Source organism: Budorcas taxicolor, chromosome 9 (genome assembly GCF_023091745.1).
Source record: "Budorcas taxicolor isolate Tak-1 chromosome 9, Takin1.1, whole genome shotgun sequence".
Taxonomy (NCBI): Eukaryota; Metazoa; Chordata; class Mammalia; order Artiodactyla; family Bovidae; genus Budorcas; species Budorcas taxicolor.
Window position 1 is genome coordinate 80073356 of NC_068918.1, and position 16727 is coordinate 80090082.

The 16727-nt window shown below is 42.5% G+C and overlaps 1 protein-coding gene across 2 annotated transcripts in view; it reads left to right on the forward strand.

The window, feature by feature from the left end:
* The window catches only part of ESR1 (estrogen receptor 1), a 281593-nt gene that overhangs the window by 28178 nt on the left and 236688 nt on the right, over positions 1-16727 (forward strand). For both annotated transcript variants that reach the window (XM_052645661.1, XM_052645662.1), the window contains exon 3: positions 15081-15271. In XM_052645661.1, coding sequence (XP_052501621.1) covers positions 15081-15271 — 191 coding nt within the window. The remainder of the gene's footprint in view (positions 1-15080; positions 15272-16727) is intronic.

The following is a 16727-nucleotide window of genomic DNA, read 5'->3' on the forward strand; positions in this document are numbered from 1 at the left end:
TCTTGGATGGGGTCATCAGTTTACAATTTATGGAGTGATTTATGGATCACATTCAGAAGCAAACCAGAGGCCAGTGGTGGAGCTCCAGGACTGTTTTTGGTATTTTGTGCCTGGAGTGCCTTTTCCCAAAAGGCCCAAGTCTTCCTCCTTGAGCTGAGTTGTCTGCTTTCCTAGGAAAAAAACCTATCCTCCTTCTCTTCCTTCTGTTCCTCTCTCCTTACTGTTCCTCTTCCTCCTTCTGAATCTGTCCTATGTCCTAGGATGCTCTGTTGCTGGTAATAAGTAGACACTTTCCCAGTGCTATTGAATGAATGAATGGATGGATGGATTTCTTTTTTTTAATGAATTTATTTATTTTAATTGGAGGTTAATTGCTTTACAATATTGTATTGGTTTTGCCATACATCAGCATGTATCCGCCACAGGTATACAGGTGTTCCCCATCCTGAACCCCCCTCCCACCTCCCTCCCCGTACCATCCCTCTGGGTCGTCCCAGTGCACCAGCCCCAAGCATCCAGTATCATGCATTGAACCTGGGCTGGTGACTCGTTTCATATATGATATTATACATATTTCAATGCCATTCTCCCAAATCATCCCACCCTCTCTCTCTCCCACAGAATCCAGAGGACTGTTCGATACATCTGTGTCTCTTTTGCTGTCTCTCATACGGGGTTATCATTACCATTTGAATCAGTTCTAATGAAGTGGATGAAACTGGAACCTATTATACAGAGTGAAGTAAGCCAGAAAGAAAAACACCGATATAGTATACTAACGCATGTATATGGAATTTAGAAAGATGAATGGATTTCTTAACGTTTCTGCCTGCGAGTAGATTAGTCCTCTGCTGATGTAGTGTCCTGTCTTCTGTGGAAATTAGACTGGGAGTCAGACTTGTTTTAAGGAGTGAAAGTTGCTCAGTCCTGTCCAACTCTTTGAGACCCCATGGACAATACAGTCCATGGAATTCTCCAGGCCAGTATACTGGAGTGGGTAGCCTTTCCCTTCTCCAGGGGATCTTCCCAACCCAGGAACTGAACCCAGGTCTCCCGCACTGCAGGTGGATTCTTTACCAGCTGAGCCACAAGGGAAGCTCTTGTTTTAAGAAGATGTGGAGTCAAACCTCTCTTCTTAGTTACCTCCTTTGTGTCACCCATGTTTCTCGTTCCTTGCTTCTTATTTGGACTCCTTGTCCTCACTGTTCATTAGCACTTACAACTGGTTGGTACAAGCAGAGAAGGGAGAGGTGATGAAACTCTGATCACATCGATGGGTGGCACATTAATAACTGATAAAAGATAAAAACATATTGGCTAAATGGGTTTTTTAGGGAATTTTATGCCAGGTTTCTCTTGTTCCCCATTAGTGTGGAAAATCAACACTTGCTTGTATTGTGGGGGTGAAGATTTTTTTTTAAGTGAGTGGGAAAACCTCTTGACATTTTACAGAGAGACTTCAGTTTTGAATGGCAAATGTTAATATCCTTTGTGCATAAAGAATTTCAGGACTCTTGTATATGAGCACTAATAACACCTCACTTTTTGTTTGTGAGTTCGAGTAGGCATTTTCTGAAATCATATTTTTAGGAGATATTAAAACTTTCGTCAAGATGTTCTTCTGTATGGCTGTCAGCTCCATTAGCTCTGTTTTCAAGGAACTCAACAGAGTTCTCAACCTTTGCACTACAAATTGAATTAGCATTTTCCGTTAAAAAAGTGTTACTGGCCTTGTAATAAATAATTGTCGACAGTTTCTAATGGGATTGCTATTTTTGAGTTTAGCGATGAGATATGAGGTAATGACTTTGTTCCTAGTTGTGACATTGTTGGCTTGGGTGAGCTGGGGTGGAGTTCTCAAGGATTCTCTTTTCTTTGGGGAGCAGGGCTCTGGGATCAGACTGCCTGGGTCTTTGACACCATCCTTTTCTGATTGGATGACTTGGTGAGTTAGCTAATCTCTCTGTACCTTGGTTACCTCATTTTAAAAACAACTGCAGTTATAATTGCATTGCTTGGGATAATTTTGAGGGCCAAATGATTTAATTCCATGAAAACACTTAACATAGTGCCTGCCATAACTATCAATTTTGGGTGAAATTTTGCTTGCCTACTCCTCCAGCTTCTCTTGTCTTGCTAGACCAAGGGTCACACTGGGTTTTCCAGAAGTCCAGGGTGTGGTCTGAACTTTGGGCTGAAGCTGAAATAGCAGCTATAACTCTCTCCCTGGATAGTTTCATAGTGTTGAAGTGAACTGCATTTATCTCTAGTCATTTTTTAGAAGGAGTTTTCTTTTGTACTGTTTAGGGAAGGACATTATCTGCCTCTGTTTATTAACCAGAAGATACAACAAATACAAATACAAATTATACTCATTAAATGGATAATATGCAGCAAGAGATAGAGAAACTTTTCAGATAAGCAGTGTAAGTGAGCTAGAATCTTTTTCTGACACAGTTGAAAAGACCTATATTTGTCATCCAGAAAATAATTTTTAACTGGTGTGTGTGTGGTCAGTTGCTCAGTTGTGTCCAACACTTTGCGACCCCATGAACTGTAGCCCACCAGGCTCCTCTGTCCATGGGATATCCCAGGCAAGAATACTGGAGTGGGCTGCCCTTTCCTTCTCTAGGGATCAAACCCATGTCTCTTGTAGCTCCTGATTGGCAGGCAGGTTCTTTACCACTGAGCCACCTGAGAAGCTCCTTTACTTGTCTATCAGAACAGAACTACCCCCTGTTTTACTGGGCTGCCCAGATGTGACCCAGGACTTATTTAACTCTAGCTTTTCTGAAAATGAGATTCAGGGTTTTTGTTCTCTAGATTCTACCATTTTACATCAACCTGTCTATTCTTTTCAAGAACATATATGTACTGCCATGAAAAAGAAGTGGAAATCATATTAAAATCCAAATATAAAATTGCCTAGAGAGTAGAAATACCCATAAGTTCTGGCCAAAGACATAAACCACCTCTAGTTGATACCCATTTATGCTGATATTTAAAGCAGAGAGTGTTACATAAGAAACCATGTTCTTATTGATTTGTATGTTGGTACACACACAGACATCAATAATTGGTTTCTTGTTCTCTTGATACAGCATTCTGGTATTGCAATAGCTGTGTCTCTTGCATAGTTTTTCTTAATTCTTTACTGATTAATTTGTCTAATAAATTTTGTTAGATAGTTTTTTGCAAAGTACCATATCAAGTGCTTTGGGAGGTGGAGATGAAAATACTTGGGCTTCCCTGGTAGCTCCCACTGGTAAAGAATCTGCCTGCAATGCAGGAGACCCTAGTTTGGGTCCTAGGTTGGGAAGATCCCTGGAGAAGGGATAGGCTACCCACTCCAGTGTTCTTGGGCTTCACTGGTGGCTTGGATGGTAAAGAATCCACTTGCAATGTGGGAAACCTGTGTTCAGTCCCTAGGTTGGGAAGATGCCCTGGAGGAGGGCATGGCAACCCACTCCAGTATTCTTGCCTGGAGAATCCCCATAGACAGAGGAGCCTGACGATCTACAGTCCATGGGGTTGCAAAGAGTTGGACATGACTGAGTGACTAAGCAGAACACAGCACAGAAAATACTTATAGTTTCCATATTGTTGAAAAGCTTACAGCCTAGCTGAGAAGGCAAGACATACAATATGAAACATGTAATCCTACTCATTCACAGTCAGCTATCAAATGCTTACTACTAGTTGTCATTACTATGCTGGAAACTAGGAAGCAAAGATGATACAATTAGGATCTCTTTCCTGGAGACTCACAGTGAATACATATAATGAGGAGGAAGATTTCAGAATAGTTATGGATGTGATACTCTAGGACTGTATGTTGATTCTATTGAGAAATTCAGTGGTTGCTACCTGGGAAGGGGCCATTTTCACTAAGGATATTTTTGCTATTTGGCCAAGATAGGAAGCAGTGTGGACAAAAGCTCAGACATGTGCTAGTCTGTTTGGGGAAGTGAGACACTTAAAATTAGCCCAGGGAGGAATAGGGAGACTGGACAAGTCAGAATGGCTGATACTAAGGACCCTGCGTTTCTCCCATAGACCTGAGGTGGGCACTCTTAGTCTAAAGTCTTTTAAGACCTATCATGGACTTACTGGTGAGTCTATTGGTGGCTCAGATGGTAAAGAATCCGCCTGCAACACAGGAGACCTGGGCTTGATCCCTGGATCAGGAAGATTCTCCTGGAGAAGGGAATGGCAACCCACTTCAGTATTCTTGCCTGGAGAATTCCATGGACAGAGGAGCCTGGAAGGCTTCAGTCCATGGGTGGCAAAGACAAGACTGAGCGAGTAACACTTTCATTTTTCGTGACTTTAGCGTGCCCATGAACACCCCAAAGATTATAAGCAAAATCTGTGTTTCTGGAAATAAGAGTGTTTTCCTGGAGTCCACCCAGAGGAAGAAGGTTAAGAAGCCTTATATGATGGATGCTGAAGAGATGTGATGGATTTCAAATTGAGGTCCATTTTGCTCTTGCTGTGATATGGAGGACAGGGTTGTGTTGTGGGGGTTACAGGCGGCAAGTTGGGAAAACTTTCCAGAAAAGCCACTGCATCTGTACCTTAACTCAGATGACAGATGTTTATCAGTCACTTACCTATGTGTCAGACTGTGCTGAACATGAGCTGGGAGAAACCACACAGAGTGAGGTCACTGCAGTTCTGCCAAGGAAGACGTTACAGTGTATGGGGTAAGACAGATAATTAAACAGAGCACAACAAAGTGTTGGTCCATTGCTTCAATTATTTATTTATGTACTTGTTCATTCAGCAAGTCTTTCTTTGCCAGGCTGTCCTCAAGGCTTTGGGGAAAGGAAGCTCATGTTCAGGGAAGACACATATTATGTTAATGTTAGCATTTGGTTTGGTATTAGGTAGCTGTAAAGAAAAGCTGAGCGCCGAAGAATTGATGCTTTTGAATTGTGGTGTTGGAGAAGACTCTTGAGAGTCCCTTGGACTGCAAGGAGATCCAACCAGTCCATCCTGAAGGAGATCAGCCCTGGGATTTCTTTGGAAGGAATGATGCTAAAGCTGAAACTTCAGTACTTTGGCCACCTTATGCGAAGAGTTGATTCATTGGAAAAGACTCTGATGCTGGGAGGGATTGGGGGCAGGAGGAGAAGGGGACGACAGAGGATGAGATGGCTGGATGGTATCACTGACTCGATGGACGTGAATCTGAGTGAACTCCAGGAGTTGATGATGGACAGGGAGGCCTGGCATGCTGTGATTCATGGGGTCGCAAAGAGTCGGACACGACTGAGCGACTGAACTGAACTGAAAGAAAAACTGAACCATCATTAGGGTGAGCAGTAATAAGAGGCTTATGTTAGGTCAGGAGAGGCTTTCTGAGGTGAGAAACCCTGCTGGAGAGAGGAAGTATGTCAGGAAAAGAGTGCTCAGACATGTATGTACTTGGTCTTTGTGGAGCAGCAGTAATTTTAGGACCTGGAACTTGGTGAGTGAGAAAAGGAGTGTGAGGAGTCAGGTGAGAGTGCAGCTGGGGGACAGACGGTGCTGGGCCTTTGGATTTTATTCTCGGTGTGGTGGGAAGCCATGAGGGTTTTGAATCAGTTCAGTTGAGTTCAGTTTCTCAGTCTTATCTGACTCTTTGCGACCCTGTGGACTGCAGCACACCAGGCCTCCCTGTCCATCACCAACTCCTGGAGTTTACTCAAACTCATGTCCATAGAGTTGGTGATGGCATCCAACCATCTTGTCCTCTGTCATCCCCTTCTCCTCCCACCTTCAATCTTGCCCAGCATCAGGGTCTTTTCAAATGAGTCAGTTCTTCGCATCAGATGGCCAAAGTATTGGAGTTTCAACTTCAGCATCAGTCCTTCCAATGAATATTCAGGACCAATTGCCTTCAGGATGGACTGGTTGGATCCCCTTGCAGTCCAAGGGACTCTCAAGAGTCTTCTCCAACACCACAGTTAAAAATGTGATTCTGACTCCACTTTGGATGTGTGCATGTTTTAGCACACCACCAATGCCATGAACTCAGTTTTGACACTTGCTCCCTGGAGGTGACATCAAATCCCATAGGTTAAGGGCTCCATCTCATGAGACCCCCTCACTTTAAATGCCGGTCAGAAGCAGGCCCCAGTCATCACTTGTGTTTCTGACCAACTGGCTTTAAATCCTAGTTTCTGCTTGAGTTTGATTAATTTGCTAGAAAGGCTCAAGGACTGAGAGAAACCTTTTGCTTGCTTAATTACTGGTTTATTATAAACATTTGACTCACAGGCTCAATAGCTAGAAGGAAGTGATGCATAGGGCAAGACATGGGGAAGGGGCACAGAGCTCCCATGCCTCTCCAGCCGCCCCACTCTCCCCAAATCTCCATGTGTTCACCTCCCAGAAGCTCCCATTCTTTCAGGGTTTTATGGAGGCTCCATTACATAGACACAGCTGATTAAATCATTGGCAATTGGTGATATATACAACCTCCAGACCCTCCCCTTCCCCCTGAATCAGGTAGGTAGAACTGAAAGTTCCAACCCTCTAGGCTTGGCTGTTTCCCCTGGCAAACAACCCCCTTCCTTAGGTGGGGTCCAAAAGTCACTTCACTAACATAACAAGAGACACCTTTGTTGCTTTCATCACTTAGGGTTTTAGGAGCCCTGTGGCCTTGAACAGGCCAAATATATATTTCTTTATTTAAAAAATCACAATATCATAGGGACTGAAGACCTCTACTATAATTGGGGGAGTTTGGGGTCCATCTAACATAGCTCATGAGGGTCAGCAAAGCCCCCTGGAGGAAGTTAAGTTTAAACTTTGAACTGGAGGATGAATATGAGTTCTTCAGCGGGTGAGGAAGAGACTGTTCTAGGCAGAGGGAACAGTATGCTTGAATGCCTCAGGTGGATCCTAGGCCAGGGAGCAAGACTTGGAATGCAAGGGTAAGAGCAGCCTTTTGGGGAAAGATCCTGACTTCAGTTTTGTACACATTAAAGTTGAGGTTTCTTTGGGTAGATCAGTAGGAGCTGCAGAGTGGGTCACTAGCATCTAGGTCTGCTGTCCAGGAGAAGAGTATGAGATGGCAGTTTCGTGTGGCCACACACAGGGCTGAAATACCCACGAAGAGCTGTCAGCTGAGAAGGCAAGGGCTGGAGGCAGAGCTTCAAGGAATATTGGCATTTAGGAGCCTGGTGATGGAAGGAAATGCATAGGAAATATTGATAGTGGTGGAGTAGTCGCTAGCGAGACTAAGTTGGTGTCCAGAGAAGTGGTGAAGACTTTACCTGCTATGAGAATTTAAAGCTAAGCCAATATGAGTTGGGATACATAAAATAAGCCTTATGGAATGTGGGGAAGGAAGCTTGGTTTTATCTGATAGCTGAGATGTCTATATGATAGGCAGTGATTATGTGGGGAGCATAGTGTGAGCAGTCTCTCAGAGATGGGTTTGATAAAATTTTGCTCAGGAAGCTACAAGAGATCAGTACTGATTGGAGCAGGGAATTCAGGCATTGGGGCTTAATTTTATTTGCTGATGATTTTTTAACTAAAATTTCGCTGGTTTTTGACTCTCCTGAAGTTATATGTAGAAGTTTGAGAATTTCCTTATGTGTGTTTTCTAGATAGTGTCAGAATCTTCATTAGATCATCAAAAAGGCCCACAAGCCCCCAGAAGGTAATGATCTCTGGGTATAGGCAATGAGAAGTCATTGAGAGATGAATGTTGTCTTTGATGACAGTTCTTTGGACATTGGTTGGCAGGGTGAGTTTGAGGACTGATGGGAAAGTGAAACTGAGACTGTTAGTTCCCTAGGCATGTCTGACTCTTTGTGACCCCATGAACTGTAGCCTGCCAGGATCCTCTATCCATGGGATTTCCCAGGCAAGAATATTGGAGTGAGTTGCCATTTCCCTCTCCAGGGGATCTTCCCGACCCAGGGATCGAGCTCCAGTCTCCTTCGTTGCAGGCAAATTTTTTTTTATCTTCTGAGCCACTAACAGGAGACAGACATAAATTCTAGTAATTGAGACATGGAGTATTGTTTTCTTAGGCAAGAATGATGAAAACCAGAATGCAAAGAAGGATAGGCCTTGTGTTTTGCAGAAATGATGGACTAAATTTGATTATGGATTAGATGCAGGAGGTCCATTTAGCAAATGTTTATTGAGGACCTACTGTGTGTCAGTTAAAATTGGGAGCAAGTGAGACCTGGTCCCCACCTTCATGGACCTTCATGGCCTTCACAGGGAGCACATATTTGTCAATAATCACTCAAACATAGGGCTGGAAATTGGGGTAAATGCCATGAAAAGAAAGTTCAGGGAACTTGGCTCACAACGTTGGGAACTTGGTGAGGGAAGCTCACAAAGTTATTCCACTAGCACTCAATTACTCCCACATTTCTAGAGAGTGGGTATTTGTTGGTTCCTTTAATTTAACTTTCCAAAAATATTTCCTTTAGAAACCAAGGCTTTAAATTTTTTTTTTTTTTTTCAGTGCTTGGCTAATCAGGGGAATAGAGCTTTTGGATGGCTAGTACCATGATTTATGGTTGGAAAAACAACGGTATTTGATTACATTGAGCTTCAAACTTTTCCTTTGATTAATGAAAATCTTCCCAGCAAATTCTTTTTATTAGGCTCTGTTTTTACTTGGTCCAAGAAAGTCCACTCTCTGACCCCAATATGAATGCCTTCCAACATCTCTCTTAAATCATATCAAATATGTAATATCAGTGGGGCATCCATTTGGAAATATTAGGTTGGCCAAAACGTTCCTTTCCTTTGGTTTTTTTAAGTAAAAACAAAAGACACATATGCTGAAAATGTTGCTTTTTTTTCCTTTCATCTAAAATGGCTGCCCGCAAATCCTTCAGTTCTAATAAAATTTTTTTTAAATGCTCACTGATATGACAGCTGTTGCATTACTATCTAACAGAATTGTTTCAAATGATATTAAAGAAAACAGCTAGAGCTGGCTAAAGGAAAAAAAATTGAACTTTTTAGCCAACCCAATATTTAATTGTCAAACTGACATAATGAAAATGGAACTAAATCTAAATCACTTGGGTTTCCTGTTTCTGTAGGTGCAGTGGTGGTGTCTTTGTTATCTGGTGCCCTCCAGCTTCTGCTTTTCCCCTGCCATTACTTTATTCCACTCCTTAGTCATTTATGTGCACCAGAGTTGCAACTTGTTAAGTCACTGATGTGAAACATCCCTCTGTGTCTCACTCAAGCGTCTACCCTACTTCTTTCCAGAGAATCCTTAAAGGTATTCTGTAGGGCTAAAGAACAGCCACAGGACTGGAAAAGGTCAGTTTTCTTTTCAATCCCAAAGAAAGGCAATGCCAAAGAATGCTCAAACTACTGCACAATTGTACTCATCTCACATACTAGCAAAGTAATGCTCAAAATTCTCCAAGCCAGGCTTCAACAGTATGTGAACTGTGAACTTCCAGATGTTTAAGCTGGATTTAGAAAAGGCAGAGGAACCAGAGATCAAATTGCCAACATCTGTTGGATCATCGAAAAAGCAAGAGAGTTCCAAAAAAAAACATCTACTTCTGTTTTATTGACTATGCCAAAGCCTTTGACTGTGTGGATCACCACAAACTGTGGAAAATTCTGAAAGAGATGGGAATACCAGACCACCTGACCTGCCTCTTGAGAAATCTGTATGTAGGTCAGGAAGCAATAGTTAGAACTGGACATGGAACAACAGACTTGTTCCAAATAGGAAAAGGAGTACATCAAGGCTGTATATTGTCATCCTGCTTATTTAACTTCTCTGCAGAGTACATCATGAGAAATGCTTGGCTGGATGAAGCACAAGCTGGGATCAAGATTTCCGGGAGAAATATCAATAACCCCAGGTATGCAGATGACACCACACTTATGGCAGAAGGGGAAGAACTAAAGAGCCTCTTGATGAAAGTGAAAGAGGAGAGGGAAAAAGTTGGCTTAAAGCTCAACATTCAGAAAACGAAGATCATGGCATCTGGCTCCATCACTTCATGGCAAATAGATGGGGAAACCGTGGAAACAGTGTCAGACTTTATCTTTTTGGGCTCCAAAATCACTGCAGATTGTGACTGCAGCCATGAAATTAAAAGATGCTTACTCTTTGGAAGAAAAACTATGACAACTGTAGACAGCATATTAAAAAGCAGAGACATTACTTTGCCAACAAAGGTCCGTCTAGTCAAAGCTATGTTTTTTCCAGTGGTCATGTATAGATGTGAGAGCTGGACTATAAAGAAAACTGAGTGCTGAAGAATTGATGCTTTTGAACTGTGGTGTTGGGGAAGATTCTTGAAAGTCCCTTGGACTGCAAGGAGATCCAACTAGTCCATCCTAAAGGAAATCAGTCCTGAATATTCATTGGAATGACTGATGCTGAAGCTGAAACTCCAATCCTTTGGCCACCTGATGCGAAGCGCTGACTCATTTGAAAAGACCCTGATGCTGGGAAAGATTTGAGGGCAGGAGGAGAAGGGGACGACAGAGGATGAGATGGTTGGATGGCATCACCGACTCAATGAACATAAGTTTGAGTAAGCTCCAGGAGTTGGTGATGGACAGGGAAGCCTGGCATGCTATGGTCCACGGAGTTTCAAAGAGTTGGACATGACTGAGCAACTGAACTGAACTGAACTGAAAGCACAGCTGATCTCTGAATACTTAGCTTGATAGACTAGTCGACTTCTCATCTAAGTCTTATGAGGAAGTGTCCAGGATAAGAAATGATAAGGTTTGGTGACAACTGAGGAGGAAATATGAGTTTTACAAAAAAGGGAGATGTTTTGGCAGTTCGGCAAAAGGAAGTTAAATCATCGCTTAAGATAAAGGGAGAGGGCGTGGTTAAGGCTTCTGAAGCCTCTTATTAGGAAGGCAGAAGCTGAAGACATTTAGAACAAGTTAAAGAGAGTAGTTGATGTAGGTCCTACGGAAATAAAGAAGCCCAAGGCAAACAGAGGAAGAGGAAGAAAGATTGCCCTAAGTGTAATGGAAGCACTTGCTACCAGCGAGGTGTGCGGTTAAGAGTTCCGGATCTGTGACGGCTGCAGTCAGGCAAGACCAGGCAGAGGACAGCTGGAAGAGATGAGTCCAGGATCCATAAGTAAGCTCATCCCTGGGGACCAGTCTCACCTTGGGTTGGTGCCTGGCCCACTCTTGTGTCTTGGTCTGAGTCCAGACACAGGCACCTCCCACTTTGTACCTTTCCACTGCACTTTACCCGGCCAAGTTCGTCTGCGTTCTGAGGACAGAGATCTCTGCCTGGATGCAGCTGGGCCAGATGAGCTTAGCTTACCTCAACAGCCTTGACTGTTGCATTTTAAGGTGCAACAGGGCTTCGTGGCCTGTGAGAGGATCTCACTTGCCCTTTTACTTGATCTGGATTATATATATCTTTTTTTTTTCATGAAACCCTGGCCTGGGAGTCTTTGTAGAGCAGGGCTGAGCTCAAATGATGACGGACAGTGTTATTCACGTGAATTTCCCAGTTGGATAAAAACATTGCTTAATGGAGAGGAGATGTGGCCAATGTAATTTCCCCCTCATCTTCTCCGAAGCCTTCTGGTCTTACACCCTATGTCTACAGCGAATTTTCAGTACTCCAGAGCTATCTGAAAGGTAAAGTGTGGACGAAAGGCACTTCGCTGACAGCACGCCACTCTGCTGGGTCTGGGAAAAATGGGCTTTTGCTCTTATATCTTTTACCAATATTCTTACAAACAGTATATGCATAGCCTATTATATTGTTTTAAGATTGTTATATTATCGACTCAGCCATTGATTAATTCATTTGGTATCAATATTTATTGAGTTCCTATTCTGGAAGAGGCTTTGTGCCATGAACACTCAGAGTTCCAATGATGAATAAGACACAGGGAACCTAGTGGACAGCAACGAAGATGAGAATGTACAATTGGAGGAGTGATAATGTTGTAAGAAGCAGAAGAGAAATAAAGGCTGGCTATCGAATTCAGAACAAGGATATGTTGCCTCCAGTGTGTGGGGGTTAGGGGTAGCTGATAAGAGAGGAATTCATGCATAGATGATGCTAAGTGAAATAAGCCAGTCACAAAAAGACAAATACTGTGTGATTCTACTTATGTGAAATATGTAGAGTATCCAGTGCATAGAGACAGAATGTAGAATGGTGTTTGCCAGGGGCTGGAGAAGAAGAAATGAGGAGTTGTTGTTTAATGGGTAAAGAGTTTCAGTTTTGTGAGATGGAAAATTTCTGGAGAATGGTTGTACGCCAATGTGAATATACTTATCGCTGAATGGCACATTTAAAAATGGTTAAGATGATCGATTTTATGTTACGTGTATCTTACCATTATTAAAAAAAATATCTTATTATGCAAGGATGGGTGGAAGATACTTAATACCTTGGATCTTTTGCCCATGCACATACTATTCATTCATTCATTTATCAAATGTGTATTGAATGCTTCCTATGTGTTAGGTGCTAAGCTAGTTATTAATATAGGGCTCAATACTTAAAACACTTCCCTCATAGCTCAGATGGTAAAGAATCTGCCCACAATGTGGGAGATCCCGGTTTGATTCCTGGGTTGGGAAGATCTGCTGGAGAAGGGATAGGCTCCCAATTCCAGTATTGTTGGGCTTCCTTTGTAGCTCAGCTGGTAAAAATCTGCCTGCAGTGCAGGAGACCTGGGTTTGATCCCTGGGCTGAGAAGATCCCCTGGAGAAGGGAAAGGCTACCCACTCCAGAATTCTGGCCTGAAGAATTCCATGGACTGTATAGTCCATGGGGTAGCAAAGAGTTAGGTACGACTGAGCGACTTTCACTTTCAGTACTTAAAAAGCTTTACAAGACACCAAGTTTGTGAATGTCACACTTGCTAACCACCCCTTCCCTCTCTAGATGCTGAGCTTCTATAGTGAAATATTCACAACTGCTATCTGCTGACTTGACTTGTGGATGAGACACGAGTAAATAAACAGTAAAAAGATTTGAGGTTATGTAAGGGGGTGTGGATGGCATGGTGATGAAATGGAAAGAGATTGGTAAGAAAATGTGAACTACAGGCAGTGCTTTCTGAGGATATTAAAAAAAAAAGAACTCCTATTTGTGGCTGCCAACCCAAGAGCTAAGTCATTTAGAATGGAAAAAAGTTGACTCAACCCAAGGAGCTAGTTGTTTTGTGAATATGGCAAATGTAGTTTGAGAGCCACTGCCGCAAAATCGTGGACAGTATTAATAAGTGAGGAGAGCAGGGAAGGACTGCACGATTTGAACTAAAAGGAAAGATATGCGTGCTAAGTTTAGTTGTGTCTGACTCTTTGTGACCCCAAGAACAGTAGCCCTCCAGGCTCCTCTGCCCATGGGATTTTCCAGGCAAGAATACTGGAGTGGGTTGACATTCCCTTCTCCAGGGGATCTTCCCAACCTGCGATGTGAACCCGGGTCTTCCACATTGTGGCCAGATTCTTTACCATCTGAGTCACCAGGGAAGCCCTAAAAGGAAGGTCAAGGCTTGTGAAAGGAAGGAATGGTGGCGGTCAGGGGGGTCTGGTTATTTGGGCAGGCAGTGGAGAGCAGGAAGTGTGAGTTTCCTTAATTAAGAGACCCTGGAAGTTCTATCTTCAGTTCACTTTATCTCATCTTACTCTCTTTTTAAATGTCATAGGCGTCATTCCATTTCTCCTTCAAATATTTTTCTACTTCTTTTTTCCCTCTATATACCCTGGAACACTGTTCATTCATTTCAAGATAGTATAGAGTGCCAACCACATACCAGGCACTGTACTGGGCTCCAGCCACATGCTGCCCAGCCCTCTACCTTTATTCTGTTGTGCATGCCGAGCAAATCCTGGGGTCAGGGTAATTTCTGCTCCTATACTTGGCTCCATGAGAGATACAAACCTAGTCTCATCTACTCCTTTCCTGATCTCGTTTCTCCCTATCTTCTTCAAGGTATCTTCAGTGAGGCTGTTCCTTCTACCTGTGTCTTTAATCCCGACTGCTTTACTTTTCTTCCTGACTTTATTCTCTTTTCCTTTCCCTGTACCTTCCACCATTCCCTGCCTGCTGGCCCATTCTTTTCAATCTCTGTGACTTCTCAAGTTCCCTCCAGGGAGAAAATCCTTTCTTGTCTTTATATTCTTTAGTGACAACCCTATCTCTTTCTCTTCCCGTTTGCATCAAGTTCTCAAAGAAATGGCCCTCATTTATTTCCTTACATTCCATCCACTCTCCACCCACTGGGTTGGCTTGTACCGTCTACTGAAATTCCTTGCCAAGTGTTATTCATGTCAAATCCAACTTCACTTTATCAATCTCTCCTTCTTAAAGCTTTCTACTTCTTTAAACTTTTTGCTTCCCCATTTCCTTGGGTCTCCCAGAACTTTTTGTTTGTACTTTCTCAGTTTCTTTTCTGAGATGTGCTTCCTCCCTAAAAATTTTCAAGCCTGGTGTAATCACTTGTGTTCTTCTGTTCTTCTCATTCTGCATGTTCTTGAAGAGGAATATTGAACATTGACTAGCATGCTTAAGTTATAGCCAAGTCCAAACAACTGATACCTAGGGTTATCTGATAACAGTGATATAAAAATTTGAATTATCTTTCTGCACTTGTTCTGTGTGGCTTATTGGTTCATCTGAGTTTCAAATGTTCCCCTTTTTTATGCTTTGTCTCCAGTTTCTAAAGACCCTTAGCATGGTCTGGAATTGGAATGAGCATTGGTCTCTAATGGTTCTGGTTCATTGTTCATTTTTTTTTTTTTAAAGAATAAATCTAATAGAAACCAGCTAATTTCATTTTGTCATTTTCTGAATAATATATTCTGGTGTAGGCAGTCCATTTTTTAAGCAGGTTTGCAATAAACAATTTCCCCTCAAGGTTAATATAATAGGCAAACACCTTTTGCTGCAACAGACGATTGCAGAGGTAATGAAAGATTAGCTTACATTATGATTCATTATTTCAAAATGTCAGAATAAAGTGGATCTGCTACATCTTCCAAGCCTCTTATTCTTTAGAGGATAGTGCGCGTTTTACTTTTCTAATGTTAATGGATTCACTGTTTTTTGTTTTGTTTTGTTTTCCTATTTTTTCCCCCAGGCCAAATTCAGATAATCGACGCCAAGGTGGCAGAGAGAGATTGGCCAGTACCAGTGACAAGGGAAGCATGGCCATGGAATCTGCCAAGGAGACCCGCTACTGTGCAGTGTGCAATGACTATGCCTCAGGCTACCATTACGGAGTTTGGTCTTGCGAGGGCTGTAAGGCCTTCTTCAAGAGAAGTATTCAAGGTAATAGTGTGTTGCAAACAACTTATCCCATTTTTGAATCCTAAGAGGGGAAGCAACAGAGGAAGACATATGATCAGCCGTTTGTACAAAACACTACTACCTCGTGAGTCCACTAGTATCTATGATAGAAACACAGAGGAGAGATAAGGTCCCAGGAAAAGGAGTTGGCAAATGTCAGGGTAGTTGTGGCTGAGTAATTATGCTTCCTCCATCTGGCAAGATCCCAACAGTCTTGAGCAACTCTGCAGGAAGAGGATTTCAGTAGCTGGTTCTCTGAGACGTTGTCTGTGCCGTGACTGGGGAATGGCAGGTGGATCTTTGTGTGTTGTAGGCAGCTAGACTTATGTGATGTTGTGTGATATTAATTATCCATACGTAGTTATTTCTCCAACTTGGCTTTGCCTAGGTACGCATTGTGTTCTGATCTCTGCTCCAGACCAGCTCTAATTTAACTCATTCTTCTCTTGCTCTTCTCCCATTTCTCTGTTGTCTCAATGGATAACATGACCTTTTGCTAAAATGAGAAGACTCAGTAATAAGGGATGTATTATTTGTACCAAACAGTTATTAAGTATGCACTCACAACATTTCGTTCATCTCATTTGCAGTGTCTGCTTTGACACTTTTCTTGTATATAGTTTTCCAAGTGCAGTTTCTCTGACAGACTTCCAGCTACATTTCATTTCTACTCCAGGACTATCTATACTTTTGCTATATTGTCTATAGGGGATGCACTGGGGGTGGGACACCAATCATTTTTACTTCCTAAAAGATCTGTACTAAAGATCCTTTGACAAGAACAGAGGTCTGACAGCAGTCTAGCTGGATTAATCTTTTGTCTTAATACTGGACCATTTTTCTCTGTTCTTATTCCTTTACCTTTTCAGCTTAAGCGAAGTTTAGTATATAAGTACTAGGAATATTTCCGATGGAGTTTTTATGTGATTCCCTGTATAGAAACTGCTGCTGCTGCTGCTGCTAAGTCACTCAGTTGTTTCCAACTCTGTGCGACCCCATAGACGGCAGCCCACCAGGCTCCCCCGTCCCTGGGATTGGGGCAAGAACACTGGAGTGGGTTGTCATTTCCTTCTCCAATGTGTGAAAGTGAAAAGTGAAAGTGAAGTTGCTCAGCTGTGTCCTGACTCTTCACGACCCCATGGACTGCAGCCTACCAGGCTCGTCTGTCCATGGGATTTTCCAGGCAAGAGTACTGGAGTGGGATGCCACTGCCTTCTCTGGTATAGAAACTGAGACTGAAGTAACTTGTTGAAAACCGGACTCTACTAAATTAAGAGGTACTGATTGCAGACACTTTTGAATAGAGAATGAATCACTATTCTCACAGACTTTCTGATGTAGCTCTTCACTGCCCTAATGTGGGGTGAAAGCTGGGGAATGATACACACTATTTATTTTTCCTTCCATTGCCAGTGGATGGATTTTTTAAAAGGCTATT